This window comes from Ochlerotatus camptorhynchus, unplaced genomic scaffold, assembly GCF_037179485.1.
Source record: "Ochlerotatus camptorhynchus isolate MF236.1 unplaced genomic scaffold, CSIRO-AGI_Acam_v1.1 ptg000058l, whole genome shotgun sequence".
Classification (NCBI taxonomy): Eukaryota; Metazoa; Arthropoda; class Insecta; order Diptera; family Culicidae; genus Ochlerotatus; species Ochlerotatus camptorhynchus.
Genome location: NW_027040548.1, coordinates 112501 through 128993, shown reverse-complemented (window position 1 = coordinate 128993; position 16493 = coordinate 112501). Strand labels below are relative to the sequence as shown.

Below are 16493 nucleotides of genomic sequence, written 5' to 3'. Positions count from 1 at the left end.
CCGCAGCCTCAATGTAAAATCTACTAAATATGGCAAGGAAACCGAGTCTTTAGCTTTTGAATGCTATCGAAGAAAACGTAATCCTCTAATCAAACGATGCGGCCTTGTAATCCATCCTGTAGAGAGCTGGATTGGAGGATCTCCAGATGGAATAGATGCAGAATCTGGACTACTACTGGAAATTAACATGGGACCGTTAATTTTTATACTGTACTTCAACGACGTGCATCTGGTCATCGAAGCTCCTCGGTTATCATATGCAGATGACCTCAAAATCTTCCTACGAATCTGCTCCATTGCTGACTGTCACTTTCTTCAACGTCAACTGAATGTATTCGCTAGTTGGTGCAGGTTAAACAGAATGGTAGTGAACCCAGCCAAATGCTCCGCTATTACGTTCTCACGAAAACAACAACCGATAATATTTAGCTATGACCTGCTTGGCTCGACAATCGAACGCGTGAATCAGGTGAAAGACTTGGGTGTGATCTTGGATTCGCAGCTTTCTTTCAAGCAACACATTGCATATGTTGTTGATAAGGCGTCAAGAACTTTAGGGTTCATTTTTAGGATAGCTAAAAACTTCACTGATATCTACTGTCTAAAATCTCTCTATTGTTCGCTTGTTCGATCGACGCTTGAGTATTGTTCAGCGGTTTGGAACCCAAACTACAACAACGGTGCCGAGAGAATTGAATCTGTTCAACGTCGCTTTCTTCGTTTTGCGTTGCGTAGATTGCCTTGGAACGATCCGTTTCGATTACCAAGCTACGAAAGCCGTTGTCAACTTATCGACCTAGAACTTCTCCGGACTAGAAGAGACACAAACAGAGCCCTTACCGTGGCCGATATTCTACAAGGAAGGACAGATTGTGAGGCTATCCTGAGGCAAATTGACCTGAATGTTCAACCCCGACCGCTTCGTAATAACCTTATGCTAAGACTGCCTCTACGTCGCACAAATTATGGAGCGTACGGTGCGATTTGCGGACTGCAGAGAACATTCAACAGAGTTGCATCCGTTTTCGACTTTCATCTCTCCCGTGATGCGCTTCGTCGAAAGTTTTCTTCTGTTTTTCGCCGGCAGGAGTTAAGATATTGACTATAAGATATACGTTTTTTAATGTTTTTTATGTTATGACCATGCTTGAATGTATTTTTTTTTTACCATAGTTGATAAGGTTTAAATCATTGGGGCTTCATCCAGCCTGTTGATGTAATTAAATAAATAACAAATAAATAACAAATAAATAACGATATCATAGATGGTACGACTATCCCACATAAAGTTGGGATGATATCCCGAATTGGTGGTTAGGCGCTTCTTATGGTTATTGTTTATGCGGGAGGGCTTTAAGTTTACCCATTGGAAGCATTTTCCCACTCATTTGGAAGCATTTCTTCACTCTAGGTACACTGATAAAAGTTTTCACTTAGTTTCTATTAGGAAAGCATATAATATTTTTCCAAAAACTATTTTTATCTGAATATCACATAACATCAGAAATTCTATGTAAGTAATCATATAGATTTCATTGGACACATAACGTTCATGTGGTTTAGTGGTGCAATTTCCAATTATTTGTATTTAAAATAATTCATCTGACAATTTAGTCTTAATGAATATATTAGAGCTAATTTAACACAGACCTAATCCGATTTGCAAAACGTTCGGTTGGTTCATTGAACTCGAAAAACTCTTCGACAGCCGTAAACGCACGAATACACGCTGAGATTGGTTCGTTGTTCCCAAACATGGTTCGGTGAAAATTTGGTTGCAGTAGCGTTGTATTCCGAAGAGATCTGCTCATGTTATCACATGAAAGTTATGTGAAATTCACATGGATATTTTCCACTGGTTATGTGATTTATTTTATGAGTGTACCCTAATAAAAAAATACCACAAACGAACTGTATCCCGGAAGGGTAAACTATCCCACAACTGACCTGAGACCTTCTGGTCTTAGAGTTACCTCTTTGGTAATACATATGTTGCGAGAATTAATTATTCGGATTTCGTTGAAGCTACTCGTCTTTGCGATGAGATCAGCTCAAAGCTGTAAATGTTTATTATTTAGAAACATTTTAGGTTAATTTAGTTTAATTTACTTACAATTAGTCTCCTATTAAGTATTTCACAAAATATTTCTCAGCAACAAATTCAATGTACTGTTAGGTTTCAAACTGCAATTAATTTAATAATTAGGATTTAATTAGGTATGAGAAAATATAATTTAATTCACTTTATCAATTTCGTTCACTACAACAATGATGACAAATCGTTTTCTGATGGCTTACTTCTAATTGACAACCCTACCACCGTTGAGTTGACAGTTAACTCTTCCACACACAAACTCTCATGTCAATTCGAGGGACTGTCCAGTGGCAACATTCTCCCCCTCGTGACGCCCGGAATCCGTTTCGGCGTCACCATCAGGAACTACATCCAAAACAGCAAGTTTGCAAACCGGTCTCCTCAATACGCCGCTAGATGTCTCTACGTCGGCTCGACGTGCTACTCCATCTTTGCCCGGATATGTACGGATCACACGGCCTCTTGTCCACTGGTTACGAACTCCTTCGTCTGCTATTACTACTATCGCTCCTTCCCTGACTGGTGCCACGTCTTGAAACCACTTGGTTCTGCGGGAGATGATTGGTAAGTACTCAATAATCCAACGCCGCCAAAACGCATCCAGCATATGTTGCAGTAACTTCCAACTGTCCAATAGAGCTTTTCTTTCATCCACGGGAGCTTTGACCGGCTGTCGAACTCCGCTCGAACTTAGCATCAAAAAGTGATTCGGAGTCAACGACTCCTGTTCTTCATTGCTCAGCGGCACGAACGTTAACGGTCGTGAATTGATCATGTGTTCTGCTTCGTCTAACAGCGTCATGAAGGATTCATCGTCTAGCTTGCGTAACGTTGGCAATGATCCCAGCGCAGTCTTTACAGATCGTACCATCCGTTCCCAACAACCACCCATGTGAGGGGTAGAGGGAGGGTTGAAACGCCATTTGGTGTTCGTGTCCGTAAAAGTGCTGCTCGTCGCGATGTTGATTTCTCGCAACTCAATTTCCAGCTCCCTGCTAGCACCAACGAAATTGGTGCCGTTGTCCGTATACACTTCTTGTGGTGCTCCTCTTCTAGCAATAAACCGTCGAATGGCTTTCTTGCATGAATCAGCTGTCAAACTGAAGACTATCTCCAGATGTAATGCACGCACGGTAAGGCACGTAAAGACCGCTACCCAGCGCTTGACGGAACTTCGTCCGACCTTAACGAAGTAGGGGCCGAAATAATCGATTCCTACAAACGTGAACGGTCGTAGAAACGGCGTTATTCGGATCCGAGGCAATTGACCCATCTTTGGTGCTACGGGTTTCGCTTTATACACGCGGCACCACTGGCACCGAATTGCTGCAGAGCGTACTTGAGTTCTGAGTTTTGCAATATAATGTCTCTGACGCACTTCATTGACAATCGTTTCATTGTTAGCATGACGAAATTTACGGTGATACCAATCCAGTAATAGGTTGGTAATCCGATGACCCCGCGGTAGAATGATAGGGTATCTGGTATCGTACGGGACGTAGTCTGCTGCTGCGATACGGCTATCCACGCGTAGAACACCGTGCTCGTCGAGTAGAGGAGGTAGCTTCGCTATAGAACTGCTTCTATCCAACGCCTTCTGCTGTTCTCGCTTCAATTGACTGTTATGTTTTAGAGTAGCTACCTCGTCCAGATAGCACTCCGATTGTGCAAGTCGCCACAGACTCCGTTCTGCTTTCTGCAATTCTTCACTGCTTAACTCTTCTGCACCTTCGCACTGTGTATTTCCAGCTCGTCTCAAACTTTTCTCTTGGAAGCGGTAAACGTATGCTACGCTTCGCAACAGACGCTCGTATTTGGAAAATCTTTCCACCTCAATGATCGGAACTGTTAGAAAGTGACTGCATATGTATGCCGATCGTAATTCTTCCGTTGTTTCTTCCGGTACCTCGAATCCGCTGCTCGGCCACTCACTCTTCTTTTCGTAGAGAAACGCAGGACCTCGCATCCACCTACTATCTGGCGTACAGTTCGGGCCTTTTCCCCATTTTGTAGCTTCATCTGCAACATTGATTTTCGTTCCCAGCCATCGCCATTCCTCAATCCTTGAATGGTTCAAAATTTCGTTGACTCGGAAGGCAACATATGGCCGATACCGACGAGTGTCCGATCTGATCCACGAGATAATCGTACTAGAGTCACTCCAAAAATGTGTGCGCTTGACTTGGATTGAATGACCTTCTTCAATCGTTTTTCGAAGACGCGCCCCGAGAACCGCCGCCTGCAATTCCAAGCGCGGGATTGATAGTAACTGTAGTGGAGCAACTTTCGTTTTTGAAGCAACTAGAGCACATCGTATCTGTCCACGATCCTGAACACGGAAGTAAGCCACGGCCGAGTATGCTTGTGCACTGCCATCGACGAATATGTGCAATTCCAGAGAATCATAACAGTTAACATCGTACCCCGAGAAATAGCAACGAGGAATTCTCACATTGTTCAATTCTTGCAGGGCCTGAAGCCAGAGTTTCCATGCCTTGAAAATGTTCTCCGGTATTTGCTCATCCCAATCCACGTTAGCTCTCCAGACTTCTTGTATGAGGATCTTCCCTTGAATAATCAGCGAACCTACCAGCCCCAACGGATCGTAGATTTTCATGACAAAGCTCAGCATCATTCGTTTGGTTGGTGCAATCACGCCTTCCACTAATTCTTCAAGATCTCCTTGCAGGCTAAGCGAAAAGCAGAACACATCTTCCCTCGGCAGCCAAGATATCCCAAGTAGTCGCTCAAATCCACTCTGGTTGTTCATCGTGAGGTTCTTGACAGTAGCTGGGTTAACTTCTCCTATAGCCTCTAGTACTTTGGGTCTATTTGACACCCAGTTACGAATGTGGAAACCTGCCTTCCGATGGACCTCCGCCACTTCCAGAGCCAACTCAATCGCTTCTTCCTCCGTGTTGACGCTATCCAAGTAATCGTCGACGTAGTGTCTATTCTTGATTGCTGCCGCCGCTCTTGGATGGTCTTGCTCGTTTTCCGCTGCATTCAGATTTTTGACATACTGCGATTGAGCTGGAGAACAAGTCGCTCCGAAGATCGCCACGTCAGATACCATAGTAGTCATAGGTTGAGATGGCGAGTTGCGGAACACGAACAATAGTGCACTTCGGTCCTTTCTTCTGATTCCGACCTGCAGGAACATTTCTTGGATATCGCCAGAGAATGCCACTTCCCGTTCACGGAACTTAAACATAACATACAGCTGCGGAGTCAGCAAATCAGGACCTTTCAACAACATCGTGTTTAAAGAGATTCCGTCTACCTTAGCCGCTGCGTCCCATATTACCCTCACCTTTCCCGGTTTATTAGGGTTCAGAACCACTCCAAGGGGAAGGTACCAAGTGCGGTGTGGGTCGAATTTTGTAATTTCTTCTTCCGTTACCGCATGGATGTAACCTTTTGCCTGGTAGTCCGCTATTTGGCGCCGTACGCTGTCGTAGAGTTGCGGATCCTTCTCAAGACGCTTCTCGAGACATTTCAAACGACGTTCAGCCATCGGCCTGCTATTCGGAAATTTTATGGAGTCTTGTTTCCACAAGAGTCCAGTCTCGTACTTCCCGCTAGTTGTTCTTACTGTCGTCTCTTCGAGGATTCGACGAGCTCGTTGATCTTCACTTCCTTCCAAAATCGGGGCCACTGAAACCCCTAGACTTTCCACAGAGAAAAATTCACGTACGTATTCGTGTAGATCGAGCTCCGCTGGTTCCACGCACATGTGCATCTGCCGGTGTTGGAATTGATGAGCTCCTCCTCGCAGACTACCGCAGACTACCCATCCGATACGAGTTTTTGAAGCGATTGGTTCTTGTTCCTCTCCTTCTCGAACTTTGGACGCGGTCAGGAGGTGAGCGTTGTTTAAACCAATCAGCAAACCAGGAACGCCCCTCTGGAAACTCTTGACTGGCAAGTTTCGAAAATGCTTGTACTGCTTTAGCATGCTAGCAAAATCCAACGATTGCTCTGGTAGTCCCAAGTTCTCGACGGTGTAGACTTCCGACACATCAAATTTATTTTTACCACCGGGTTCTGATATTCCCAGCTTTACCAGTTGGGTAGTGGCAATCTTTTTGTTGATTCCGCTAGTCCACTGGATACACAAGGATTGCATTTTACCATCGGCTCCAAGTTCATCTGCTATTGCCTTTTCTACTAGGGTGACCGATGATCCATCGTCCAGAAATGCATAGGTATCAACGGAACCATTCTTCCCGTATAACGTCACCGGAAGTATCTTGAATAACGTCGACGAAACAGGCTGACGATGGATGGTGACAGTAGCGTTGGTGGTAATCGCGGATTGTCCTGAGGTAGGCTCATAATGTAGAAGTTGATGATGGCGCTTTTCGCAACCGTTGACGCCGCAGACTTCACCTTCACAAGGCCAGCGAGTGTGCGAAACGAGGCATCTGCGGCACAGCTTGTTCTCTTTCACCACCTTCCAACGTTCGTCCAACGAAAGCTTTTTGAAAGATGTACAGTTCGCTACAATGTGGTCCTTTGATTTACAAGTCGGGCAGCATTTACCTCCTTCGTTTTCTTTGCCTTTGCTGTTCGTTGGTAGCTCCCGCCGTTCACTCTTGGGTTGATTACTGGACGACCCCGAATTTCTACGGTCATAGGTAGCGTGTGTATTCACATATACCTTATCCTTCGGTCTCGATTTCTCCTCCTTTGGATTTCTTGCTGTCATACATTGGTTTGTAACACCACTAGTAGCAGATGTAACTTTTCCCATGTACTCACCAAAAGCGTTCAAATCGACAACGGGTAAATTCTCTTGATAGAGTGCCCAGCTAAATTTTATTGTAGCTGGCAGCTTATCAACGAGCTCCTGAAGAAGGGTAGGGTTGGAAAGGTGGTTATCCATGCCGACAGCCTTTAGATGTCCGCATAAATTTTGGACAACTAACCCAAACTGGACTAGTGTTTCCAGTCTTTCCGCCTTTGGCGCTGGAGTCGCTCGCACTTTGGCAACCATGTTATGTACGATATGTTCAGGCCTCCCATACAAGGTATGTAGCGTGGAAAGAATTTGTGGCACGGTCGAAGGATGAAGAAGGAAACTACTAACTGACTCCTTCGCCGCACCTTTGAGGGAACGTTGCAAGCGTAGTAGATTTTCCGAGTCTGAGTAGCCACAAACTTCGTTGGAGTGCTTGTAGCTACTTATGAAGAGTGGCCAGTCAATTGGATCCCCAGAGAAAACCGGAAGCTCTTTTGGAATAACATGCCTGGCAGCTAGCTGATGTTGTGTTGGACCGTATTGCACTGGTGGGAACTGATTATGATGGAAAGGGTGAAACTCCGGAGGGCGGTACGGATTGAACTGTGACTGACCCTGTGGTCCTACGTAAGAAGGCCCTAACGGATTGAGCTGTGGTTGACCCTGTGGTCCTACATAAGAAGGCCCTAATTCAGGGGGTACAGTAAACGTATGAGGCGTTCCTAATCTGTCTAACGAACTAACGATACTGGGATCGGGTGTCGAAGTATGGGAGAAGTTATTTATTTCCCTACGCTCCAATTGGGGAGTACGATTTGTACTCACGTGCAGCATTGGCTGAGTGGATGCCACTGGTGCCACTTGTTGTGGCTCCGTTGCTCGAAATGGACGGCTCTTCTCTCGTAGTCGAAGTAGTTCTTGATGGTCTGCAAGTTGCTGCTCTAACGAACGAAATCTTCGTCGGTCTTCGTCTCTTTCCGCTTGCTCCTGCTGCCTTGTCGCCGCCAGGGTCTGGTACTGCTGATTACTCATTTCAAGCTGCATATGCAAAGCGTTTTCAGCCTTGAGTAATTGGTTCCGTTCTTCCGTACGCTGTTGTTCCAACTGCTTCAACTTGTTTACCAGGTCCATCTCTCGTTTGCGCCTCAAATCGTTCTCCTCCTGATGTTTCGTTGCTATATCACGCTGCCTTTGCAAGCCATCTTCGATTTGAAGCAACCGTTGTCGTTCCAGATCGCGCTGCTCCTCCGCGCGTTTGAGGCGATCTACCAGCTCACGCTCACGTTGCTCATGACGCTCCAGTTCAACATCGTGCTGAAGTTGCAGCTCAAGACATTGCTGCTTTCTCAGCTCACTGGTTTCACGGTGCCAAACATCGTATGGAGAGGAGTTTCCCATAAGCTTCGGAACGAACTTCGGAATCGTGCCGGTTCTGGATTGCATCGGATTAATTCCAATCTTCCACTGTGCAGCCCTAGACTCTTCCAGTAGGCGAGCATATGGTTGAATGTTCACTAACTGCAGCTTTGGAGAAATCAAATGGTTTTTTGGATTCCGATGTTGATCGTTTGCCGAATCTGACTCGTTCTCCGGACTTTCGCCGATGGTTACACTATCGGTGGTACGCGGAATAGAAATTACTTCCCCTTCAATATCAGATATTCCGCTATTCATTAACGGAGTTGACGTACCGACGGGTGTTGGTGTCACTTGATCGATGTTCTTTGCATCAGTCACGTTTCCTGCCACGTTGACTCGATTGATATCAGTAGGCTTCACATGCTTCTCAACCCATGCTTCCACCTTTTGGATGCTACTCCTGCTACTATGCCGACTACGTGTGCTGGATACTTCATCGTCCTGCTGACGGAGCAGCTCATGCTTACGAGCAATGTACTCCTTTTCGCGTTCTAGTTTGTCCTTCATCGCCTTATCGATCAACAGTTTTTCCATCCGTAGTCGTTCCTCCTCCACTTTCTCCTGTACTTGCCTTTCTTCCTCCAATCGATCTAGATCACGGGCTATCTGAGCTCTCCGTGCACTAGAGACGCTGGACCGTCCAGCAGTAGAACTAGCAGGTGGTGGAGGTACCTTAGGGGAACACTGCGCACACACAAAGTCTTTTGAGCGTACCGTAATCGTGTCAACATTCGCGCACGAGAAATGGTACCAACGCTTACAGCCTCCGCATTGGACCATATAAAGCTCGTCATTATTGGGTCGATCACATTTCGCACACTCACACTCATTTCCGTGCTCAAGATCGATCACCGAAGGCACAAAACTATCATCCGCTGTCGTGTCCGGATCGTCAATCATCACACAAGCGCCGTCTCCAGATTGATTACGGTTTCCCGCTGCATCTTGGGTGACCTTGGTTCTAGATCGGGTCTGACGGACAAATGATCGCTGCATCTTGTGGCGATAATTCTTTGAGAATGTTGCGAGAATTAATTATTCGGATTTCGTTGAAGCTACTCGTCTTTGCGATGAGATCAGCTCAAAGCTGTAAATGTTTATTATTTAGAAACATTTTAGGTTAATTTAGTTTAATTTACTTACAATTAGTCTCCTATTAAGTATTTCACAAAATATTTCTCAGCAACAAATTCAATGTACTGTTAGGTTTCAAACTGCAATTAATTTAATAATTAGGATTTAATTAGGTATGAGAAAATATAATTTAATTCACTTTATCAATTTCGTTCACTACAACAATGATGACAAATCGTTTTCTGATGGCTTACTTCTAATTGACAACCCTACCACCGTTGAGTTGACAGTTAACTCTTCCACACACAAACTCTCATGTCAATTCGAGGGACTGTCCAGTGGCAACAACATATATGGCTGTAAGGACGAAAGTCTCTTTCTCGCCAATGCAAAACCCAATAATTGAGCAGGATTTTTCGGATAAACCACACACGTATCCAACATTTTCGTACTAAATTATAATTGCTTACAATTACTTCATGAGTCCACGTGGCAGTTTACCTGGATGACTTATTTACTAACAGAAAAAGAAGTTCCAAAACGCACAAAAATACCCGGCCATTCGCCTAGGCTTCCCGATAGTTCACGAACCCCAGCAGGGCCTTCACGTCGCTCGGCTCCAGAACGATATCGTTCAGATAGTCGGCAAAAGCGGCGGAAATTCGATACAAGCTCCTCTTGGTGGCCGCCTTCAGGGCCACGTAGTTCCGATCGATCTTCTTCACGTCCAGCTGGATCGAACCGACCTTATCGAGCACCTGTTTCAGCTGCAGCAACGTCCGTATGACCAGTGGCAGATCGTTCTGAACGACACCGAACTGATCCTCCCGAATTGAGTGCGCCGCCAGCGATGCCAGCGCTTGGCTGATCCAAACAATCTGCTGTGATTGCGTCGCCAGAAGGTGGCAGGTTTTGGCAGTTTTCGGTTCCCCAAAGAGGTAGTAAATTCCCGGAATGGAGCGAAGTGATTCGCGTAACGAGTCTAGCCGGTGGTCGACCACTTTGCAGATGACATCCGGCTGGGGAGCTTCCGTTGGCAGGGCCGACGTAGACAGGCTGCGAATTCCAAAGCTTTCATTGTACTGCTTCATCAGTAGCTTTTCTGCATCCATGGAAGCCGTGGGACGTAGTTTGGCAATATCCGGACGGGGTTTCAGGGTTGCTCCTTCGATTGATTTCGACAGCTGAGTGGTGTAGTCTTTGATGAGACGAATGCATTCGCCGGAAACCAGACGCCAATTGTATGGATGGCCTCCCGGAATGGACAGAGCATACAGACGGGCCCGTCGTCTCGGATCGCAGCTTTCCGCGATTGTGAAAAGATCCAGTGCGGCCAGTTGTTGGATGATAGGAATCTGTTCGCAAGCAAGCGCTTCTACTAGAGTGACTTGCGAGTCATTGGCCAGCGAAGTCCGTTCGACCAGGAACTCCCGGTGCTCCGTGAGGAAAATGTGAAACAATACCTGCATCAGGTTCATGTTGGTCAGGATTTGCGAGGATAGAATCCAACAGTACAACACCAGTCGGATGTCGGTCAACACGGAATACAGCGCACCCAGCGAAGATTCCTCGGCGAGCGATACACCGTGGAAGACGTTGGCCAACTTGTAGCGGAAGTAGAAACAGTTGAAGGTGTAGTAGAAGCTCACGTAGGTCAGCGTTGGGAAAAACGATTTGAACAGAGACCGATACACCATACTGTAGAGTTGAGCTCGAATCTGCTGGTATCGAGACTGCTGAATGACCGGAAAGTTGAGACAAGGCTTTTCCAATTTGTTCTTGATGAAATAGTACACTCCGGCGAACGTGCCTCCCAGCTGCAGGAATAGATACTTCTCGTTCAGTACGGAATTTTCGTTATCCTTCGGTAGGAACAAAATGCGATAATCGTCCCGCAGGAAGCGTGTGTACAACCAAGCCGTCAGGAATCCAATCACGCAATTGACCAGCAGCAGGATGGACTTGGTGATGATCGATCTGAAACGACACCAACCATAACCATAACTCTCAAGTTCAATTTGAAAATAACCAAAACAGTAAAACTCACTGATAGATCTGCTGAAACCGCGTCGGACAGTACTTGACCCCGGAGAGGTGCGATTTGGCCAGGTATATTCCGTGAACGATGACCGCACTGACGAGCGGCATAATCCACAGCCAGGTGGAAAGGGAAACGAGCAATCGAAACGAGTCCACCAACCAAGCTAAGGGGTGGAGCAGGCTAAAATTGACCAACAGCAGGAAGCTCGCAAGCAGAACAAACTGCGCCCCGACGCTGTACAGGATTGCGTAGATGAAGCGCTCGACGCAAATTTTACGACCTTCTAAATCGCGAGACGGGACCGGTTCCATTGCTGTTGCCATCTTCCTGTACGTTGAATCAAACACCTCTATTCAAATACGAAATTGCACCAGGATATCGCGTACTTACCTCTTTCCTCAGTGAGCTGATTCGTTAGTTGATCATTCAAACTTGAATTAACGATAAAATTGTAAACTAAACGCTTAAATATCCTGCAAAATATTCGAGAAAAACTGGCTTGGGAAATGTGTGTACCGGCATCTGATGCAGCGCGCAAGCGAGTGTTGAGTTTTGACAGTTTGCAGTTTTGTTTTCTTTTTGATTTTCGTGCGATCAACGGCTGATTTTGTGACAGCAGCTTTTAGCTGCCCAGTGGGGAGGAGCTCGAGCGTTTTAAGCGCGGATGTTCAACTTGCGCGCAACAATTCTAGATAGAGCTGAAATATGGGCCAATGTCGCAATGGACTTGAACTGAGAAAAATAAATCTGAACCCTAATAAAAATTGTATGGTTAATTTGCTTAACGACGTGTTCTGGGTATCATCCAAACCATTTATGGAATAGTTCAATGATTTGGGTTATCGTTCGTTTATGGTTATTTTTTATTAGGGAAGTTTTGAACAAGAATAATTAAATGTAAAATAAACTATAACCGCATTTCTAACACTGGACTATTTCCAGGTGGAAACATATTTTGTAAACAATACATACCTTAAATGGTAGTTCGCTAAAAAAGGCTGCAACAATCGTCAAACTAGCGGTAATGTCACCAAGTGCCTCGTCACCCACGAATTGGCGCCTGTGTCAGTGGTCTAATAACTCTTAGCGCACTAATGGCATAGTGATGCGCTATACACCCTAATAAAAAATAACCATAAACGAACGATAACCCAAATCATTGAACTATTTCACAAATGGTTTGGATGATACCCAGAACACGTCGTTAAGCAAATTAACCATACAATTTTTATTAGGGCAGCGCATTATATCCGACGTTATGTTTAACGTACAGAACGAGAGGAAAATCGAATGTCGCGTGTGGGGTTTTCTGGTATCCGACTTGACCAACAATATAATTGAATGCATTTGAAAAGTTAGATTCTAATGTTTTGTATATCTTAAAACATTAGAAATCATCTACATTTAGAAACATCCGAATAACGTTTACTTTAAACGTTTTGTACGTCTAAAAACATCAGAGAACAACAAACACGAGGTACAATTGAAAACATCTGAACAATGTTTAGATCTGACGTTTTTTCATCCGAAAACACCCCTGAAACGGTTGGTTCTAATGTCAAAAGATTGAAATACTTGACGTCAGAGTGACATTAGAATATCATAATTTTGTTCCAAAATGTCTGATGTATACACCATGTTGCTTTGCATAAATATAACTAAATCATAATGTTTTCCCATGTTTGACATCATGTTTGGCATACACAGTTTTGGTCACGAACTGCTCATTTGCTAATAACTTTACACACAGTTGACGGAACATAGTTCTTTTTGAAGCAGTAAAAAGAAGAGAGTGTAAACTTGTTATACATATGTAAAAAAAAGTATATTTTAATGCTAGTAGTAACACAAACGAAGTGACAGACGACTAACTGGCGAAGAAATCCATTTAAATAATGTGGTTCACAGTAATAGAATTTTCTTGGAAGCTTGTGCCATCATCCACCAGATGGGTTAATTTTTTGTTTTGATTTGAACAAAGTTTATTTTGTGTACAATGATTCTTTGACAGTGTGCAAAAAGTACTTAACATTTTGTCATTTTTTTTATGCATTTCAGTTTTGAATAGAGTGAAAGAGATAGAACCAAAACATTCTAATACATTTGGTGAAAATGCTAGTACAATCCAGTAGTAGTGTTGCCATGTGGTACAATCCAGTAGTAGTGGTGTTGCCATGTGGTACACTGAAAAATTGAAATAGCAGGTTAGTCACCAAAGTTTTCGAGCCGCTCCGTCTGTCACTTCGTTTGTGGTAGTAAACTGTATTTGTTCTTGCGTTGTAAAAATGAGGTGAGAAATGCTCACTACACATCTCGGAATTTAAGTGTTAAATTGATTAGTGTTGATTCAAATGTTAAACTTTACCTAATCTTCGCATATCTATAGTAAACTATGAGTCTAATCTATCAATTACTTTAAAGAAAAATAAATTTCAACATCTGAGTGAAAAGTTATTAACAAATGAACAGTTGGTGTGTACAACTGTGCATGCCAAGCATGTTTGACATCAATAATACATTTGATTTCGATGCTAATGTTGACATCAAAATCAAACGTTGGGCTAATGTTAATTTTTATTCGAGAAAATATTGAACTCGCTATTTTGATTTTTTTTTTCGGTATTCAAAATAGCCGAATTGTAGTTCAAATGAGAAGTGACCATAACAAACAATCACCCATATTCTTGTTTTCGTTCGACCCGTATTTTCCATACAACAAAAATGTGTAGAACATACGATTCGAACGAAAACGAGAATATGGGTAAATAATGCAAAGTTTTATGCAAATCAGAGAAGATGGCGTCAGATCGATTCGTCATTTGGCGTGAAACTGCTCATGTTCCAGTGCTGCTGTGTTTCAACTAGTGATGGACCAAGCCCTGGAAGGGATAATTAAAGTTTGTTGTTCCATTAAGCTCCAGCTTAGAGTCGTGTTTGTTTATTTGTTTGTTTGTTACTGGGAATTCGGAGGGGCTACGCGGACAAAGTATGAAACACACAGGAATATTCACATTTTTCTAACATTTATTTCCCTATTCTGTGGCGTGTGGGTGTCGGTTTTCACATATATGTGGCGTGTATGCTAGGGTTTAAAATTTTCACTGTACTCACTGCTGCAGCGGGATTTCCTTAGGCGTCGCGACGCTGGCGTTGGCCCACATGGCTGATCCTGCACTACCGTGTGGCCGGAAACTTGCGGCCTGGGCTGCAGACAGTGTTGCAGCTTTGGGGCGGATCTGGTGGCGTTCATCAGCCACATACCGCTCAGCAGGCATTGCTGGCTCGTTTGGCTGGCAGGCGTCTTCCGTCGTTGACGGTCAAGCCGAGACGGGACCCTCCTTGGCAATTAAGGCCACCGGTCTGAGGGAATCGTCCCTTGACTTCCGAGCCGAGCCGTGTAAGACCGTTTTATTTACGGTACGAGGTCCTGAACGGAGGCAGTCCAACATTCCAGGGGGGGGGGGGGTACACTAAATGGCACTGCACTTAAAAATACCGGTCTTTTGCACACGGACGCATGTTTGTTTTTGGTCAATCTTCCACTGAAAGATGGCCTCTCCAATGATTATCATTCTCCCTCTTTTCACACAACCATTTTTGTGCGAGATGTTGTATAATAGTTTTTTCCCTTCAGTTAGAGTCGGTGTATAATGAGTCACGCCAAGAGTGAAGCCAAGTCTACACGCTATTTTGAGGCTACTCAGTGACTGGGTGGATCGCACTCATTTTTGAATGCTGTATGGAGTTGTCAAAACATGAGTAAACTGGTTTTGCTCTGATGAGTGAGATCTACCCAGATTCTGGGTAAATGGTTCAGATATAAATCATTTCGGTTAGTAGTGCCGGCAAGAAACGAAGACGAGGCAAGGTATCGGGACGTATTACTCCCAAGGATTTGAACAAAGGACAGGTGCCTGGTTTCGGTAAGGCCACCCTAATAAAAATTGTATGGTTAATTTGCTTAACGACGTGTTCTGGGTATCATCCAAACCATTTGTGGAATAGTTCAATGATTTGGGTTACGTTCGTTTATGGTTATTTTTTATTAGGGCAACATTGTATGGCCAGGATTGTCAGCACCGATTATTCCGAGGGGGGCGACACATCTAAATCTCAATTCTAGATGCTCAAAAAATCTCACACTAGCGAATCAATCTTCGAAAAATCATCTTTCTTTTCTCGCATCTACTTGCATCGTGCTTCATATTTTTGCAGGAAATCTTCAAAATCGACATAAATCTTCCTTCTATCTACTCATCGTGCGTGCAGCTAGCCACAGCAAAACACAATCTTTTCTGCATCGTAGATAGAGTCACCCCCCTCGGATTATTCGAGGTTGTCCAACAGCAGCAGCTTCCGGAAGATAAGGAGCGGGAAGCCAAGCTCAAGAAGATTCGCGATGAGATGGTGAACTTCAAACGGATGAAGCTCAGTCCCCTTGAGCGAGGTTGGCCTGGATATAAAATGCATAGCCGTAGTATAAGACCGCCGAAGGATTTGACACCAAATTTAATTTTCTTCCCGGACGAAAAAAATGTGTACACTGTAACTGGAAAGTACCCATTAATGGGTGAAAAAGTGCCTATTTCGCGGTAAAGTAGGTAAACTCATAAAATGGGTAAAACATCATTACCCACTAATGGGTAAAGAGCTTGTACGTCAAATCATGGAGTACTTTTTACCCATTTCCAAAATTTATTGTATTTGGTAACTGGGTAAAAAGTACCCATTTTAAATAATATTTCAATGGGATAATCTGATATTTGATATAATCTGATATTTGAAAATTTGTTTGTTGTATGGAAAATACGGTTCGAAAGAAAAGAAAATAAAAATTACTGATTACTAAACTTGGTTTTTATTGAACGTAAACAATGAATTTAGAAATACAATAATCATCAGAATCGTTTTCGTCAGCATTGATGGATTCCATAAACGATAAAACTAAACGATTGACCATCTGCTGGGTGCTGGTAGTTTTGATTCCGTAGCACATGAACACAAAATCAATAATATTCTGCACTGCTGCTGGCGGACGAATGTTAAAAACAGTTAACACTTTGAATAGAGTGTCCAGCGCGCAGATGGAGTCAATTCCACCGTGGATGCGTCAACGAAGA

General features: G+C 44.0%; 2 protein-coding genes across 2 annotated transcripts; both read right to left on the bottom strand.

The window, feature by feature from the left end:
- Nucleotides 1–2357: 2357 nt before the first annotated feature.
- Nucleotides 2358–9254, bottom strand: LOC135717498 (uncharacterized). Its single transcript, XM_065239612.1, has 3 exons — nucleotides 7665–9254; nucleotides 3515–6575; nucleotides 2358–3310 (listed from the first exon to the last, which is right to left on the bottom strand). The coding sequence occupies exons 1-3, from the start codon at nucleotides 9252–9254 to the stop codon at nucleotides 2358–2360; spliced, it is 5604 nt and encodes a 1867-aa protein (XP_065095684.1).
- Nucleotides 9255–9878: 624 nt separating this feature from the next.
- LOC135717501 (nucleoporin Ndc1-like) lies at nucleotides 9879–11711 on the bottom strand. Its single transcript, XM_065239615.1, has 2 exons — nucleotides 11380–11711; nucleotides 9879–11309 (listed from the first exon to the last, which is right to left on the bottom strand). The coding sequence occupies exons 1-2, from the start codon at nucleotides 11694–11696 to the stop codon at nucleotides 9899–9901; spliced, it is 1728 nt and encodes a 575-aa protein (XP_065095687.1). The 5' UTR covers nucleotides 11697–11711; the 3' UTR covers nucleotides 9879–9898.
- Between the last annotated feature and the right edge of the window lie 4782 nt (nucleotides 11712–16493).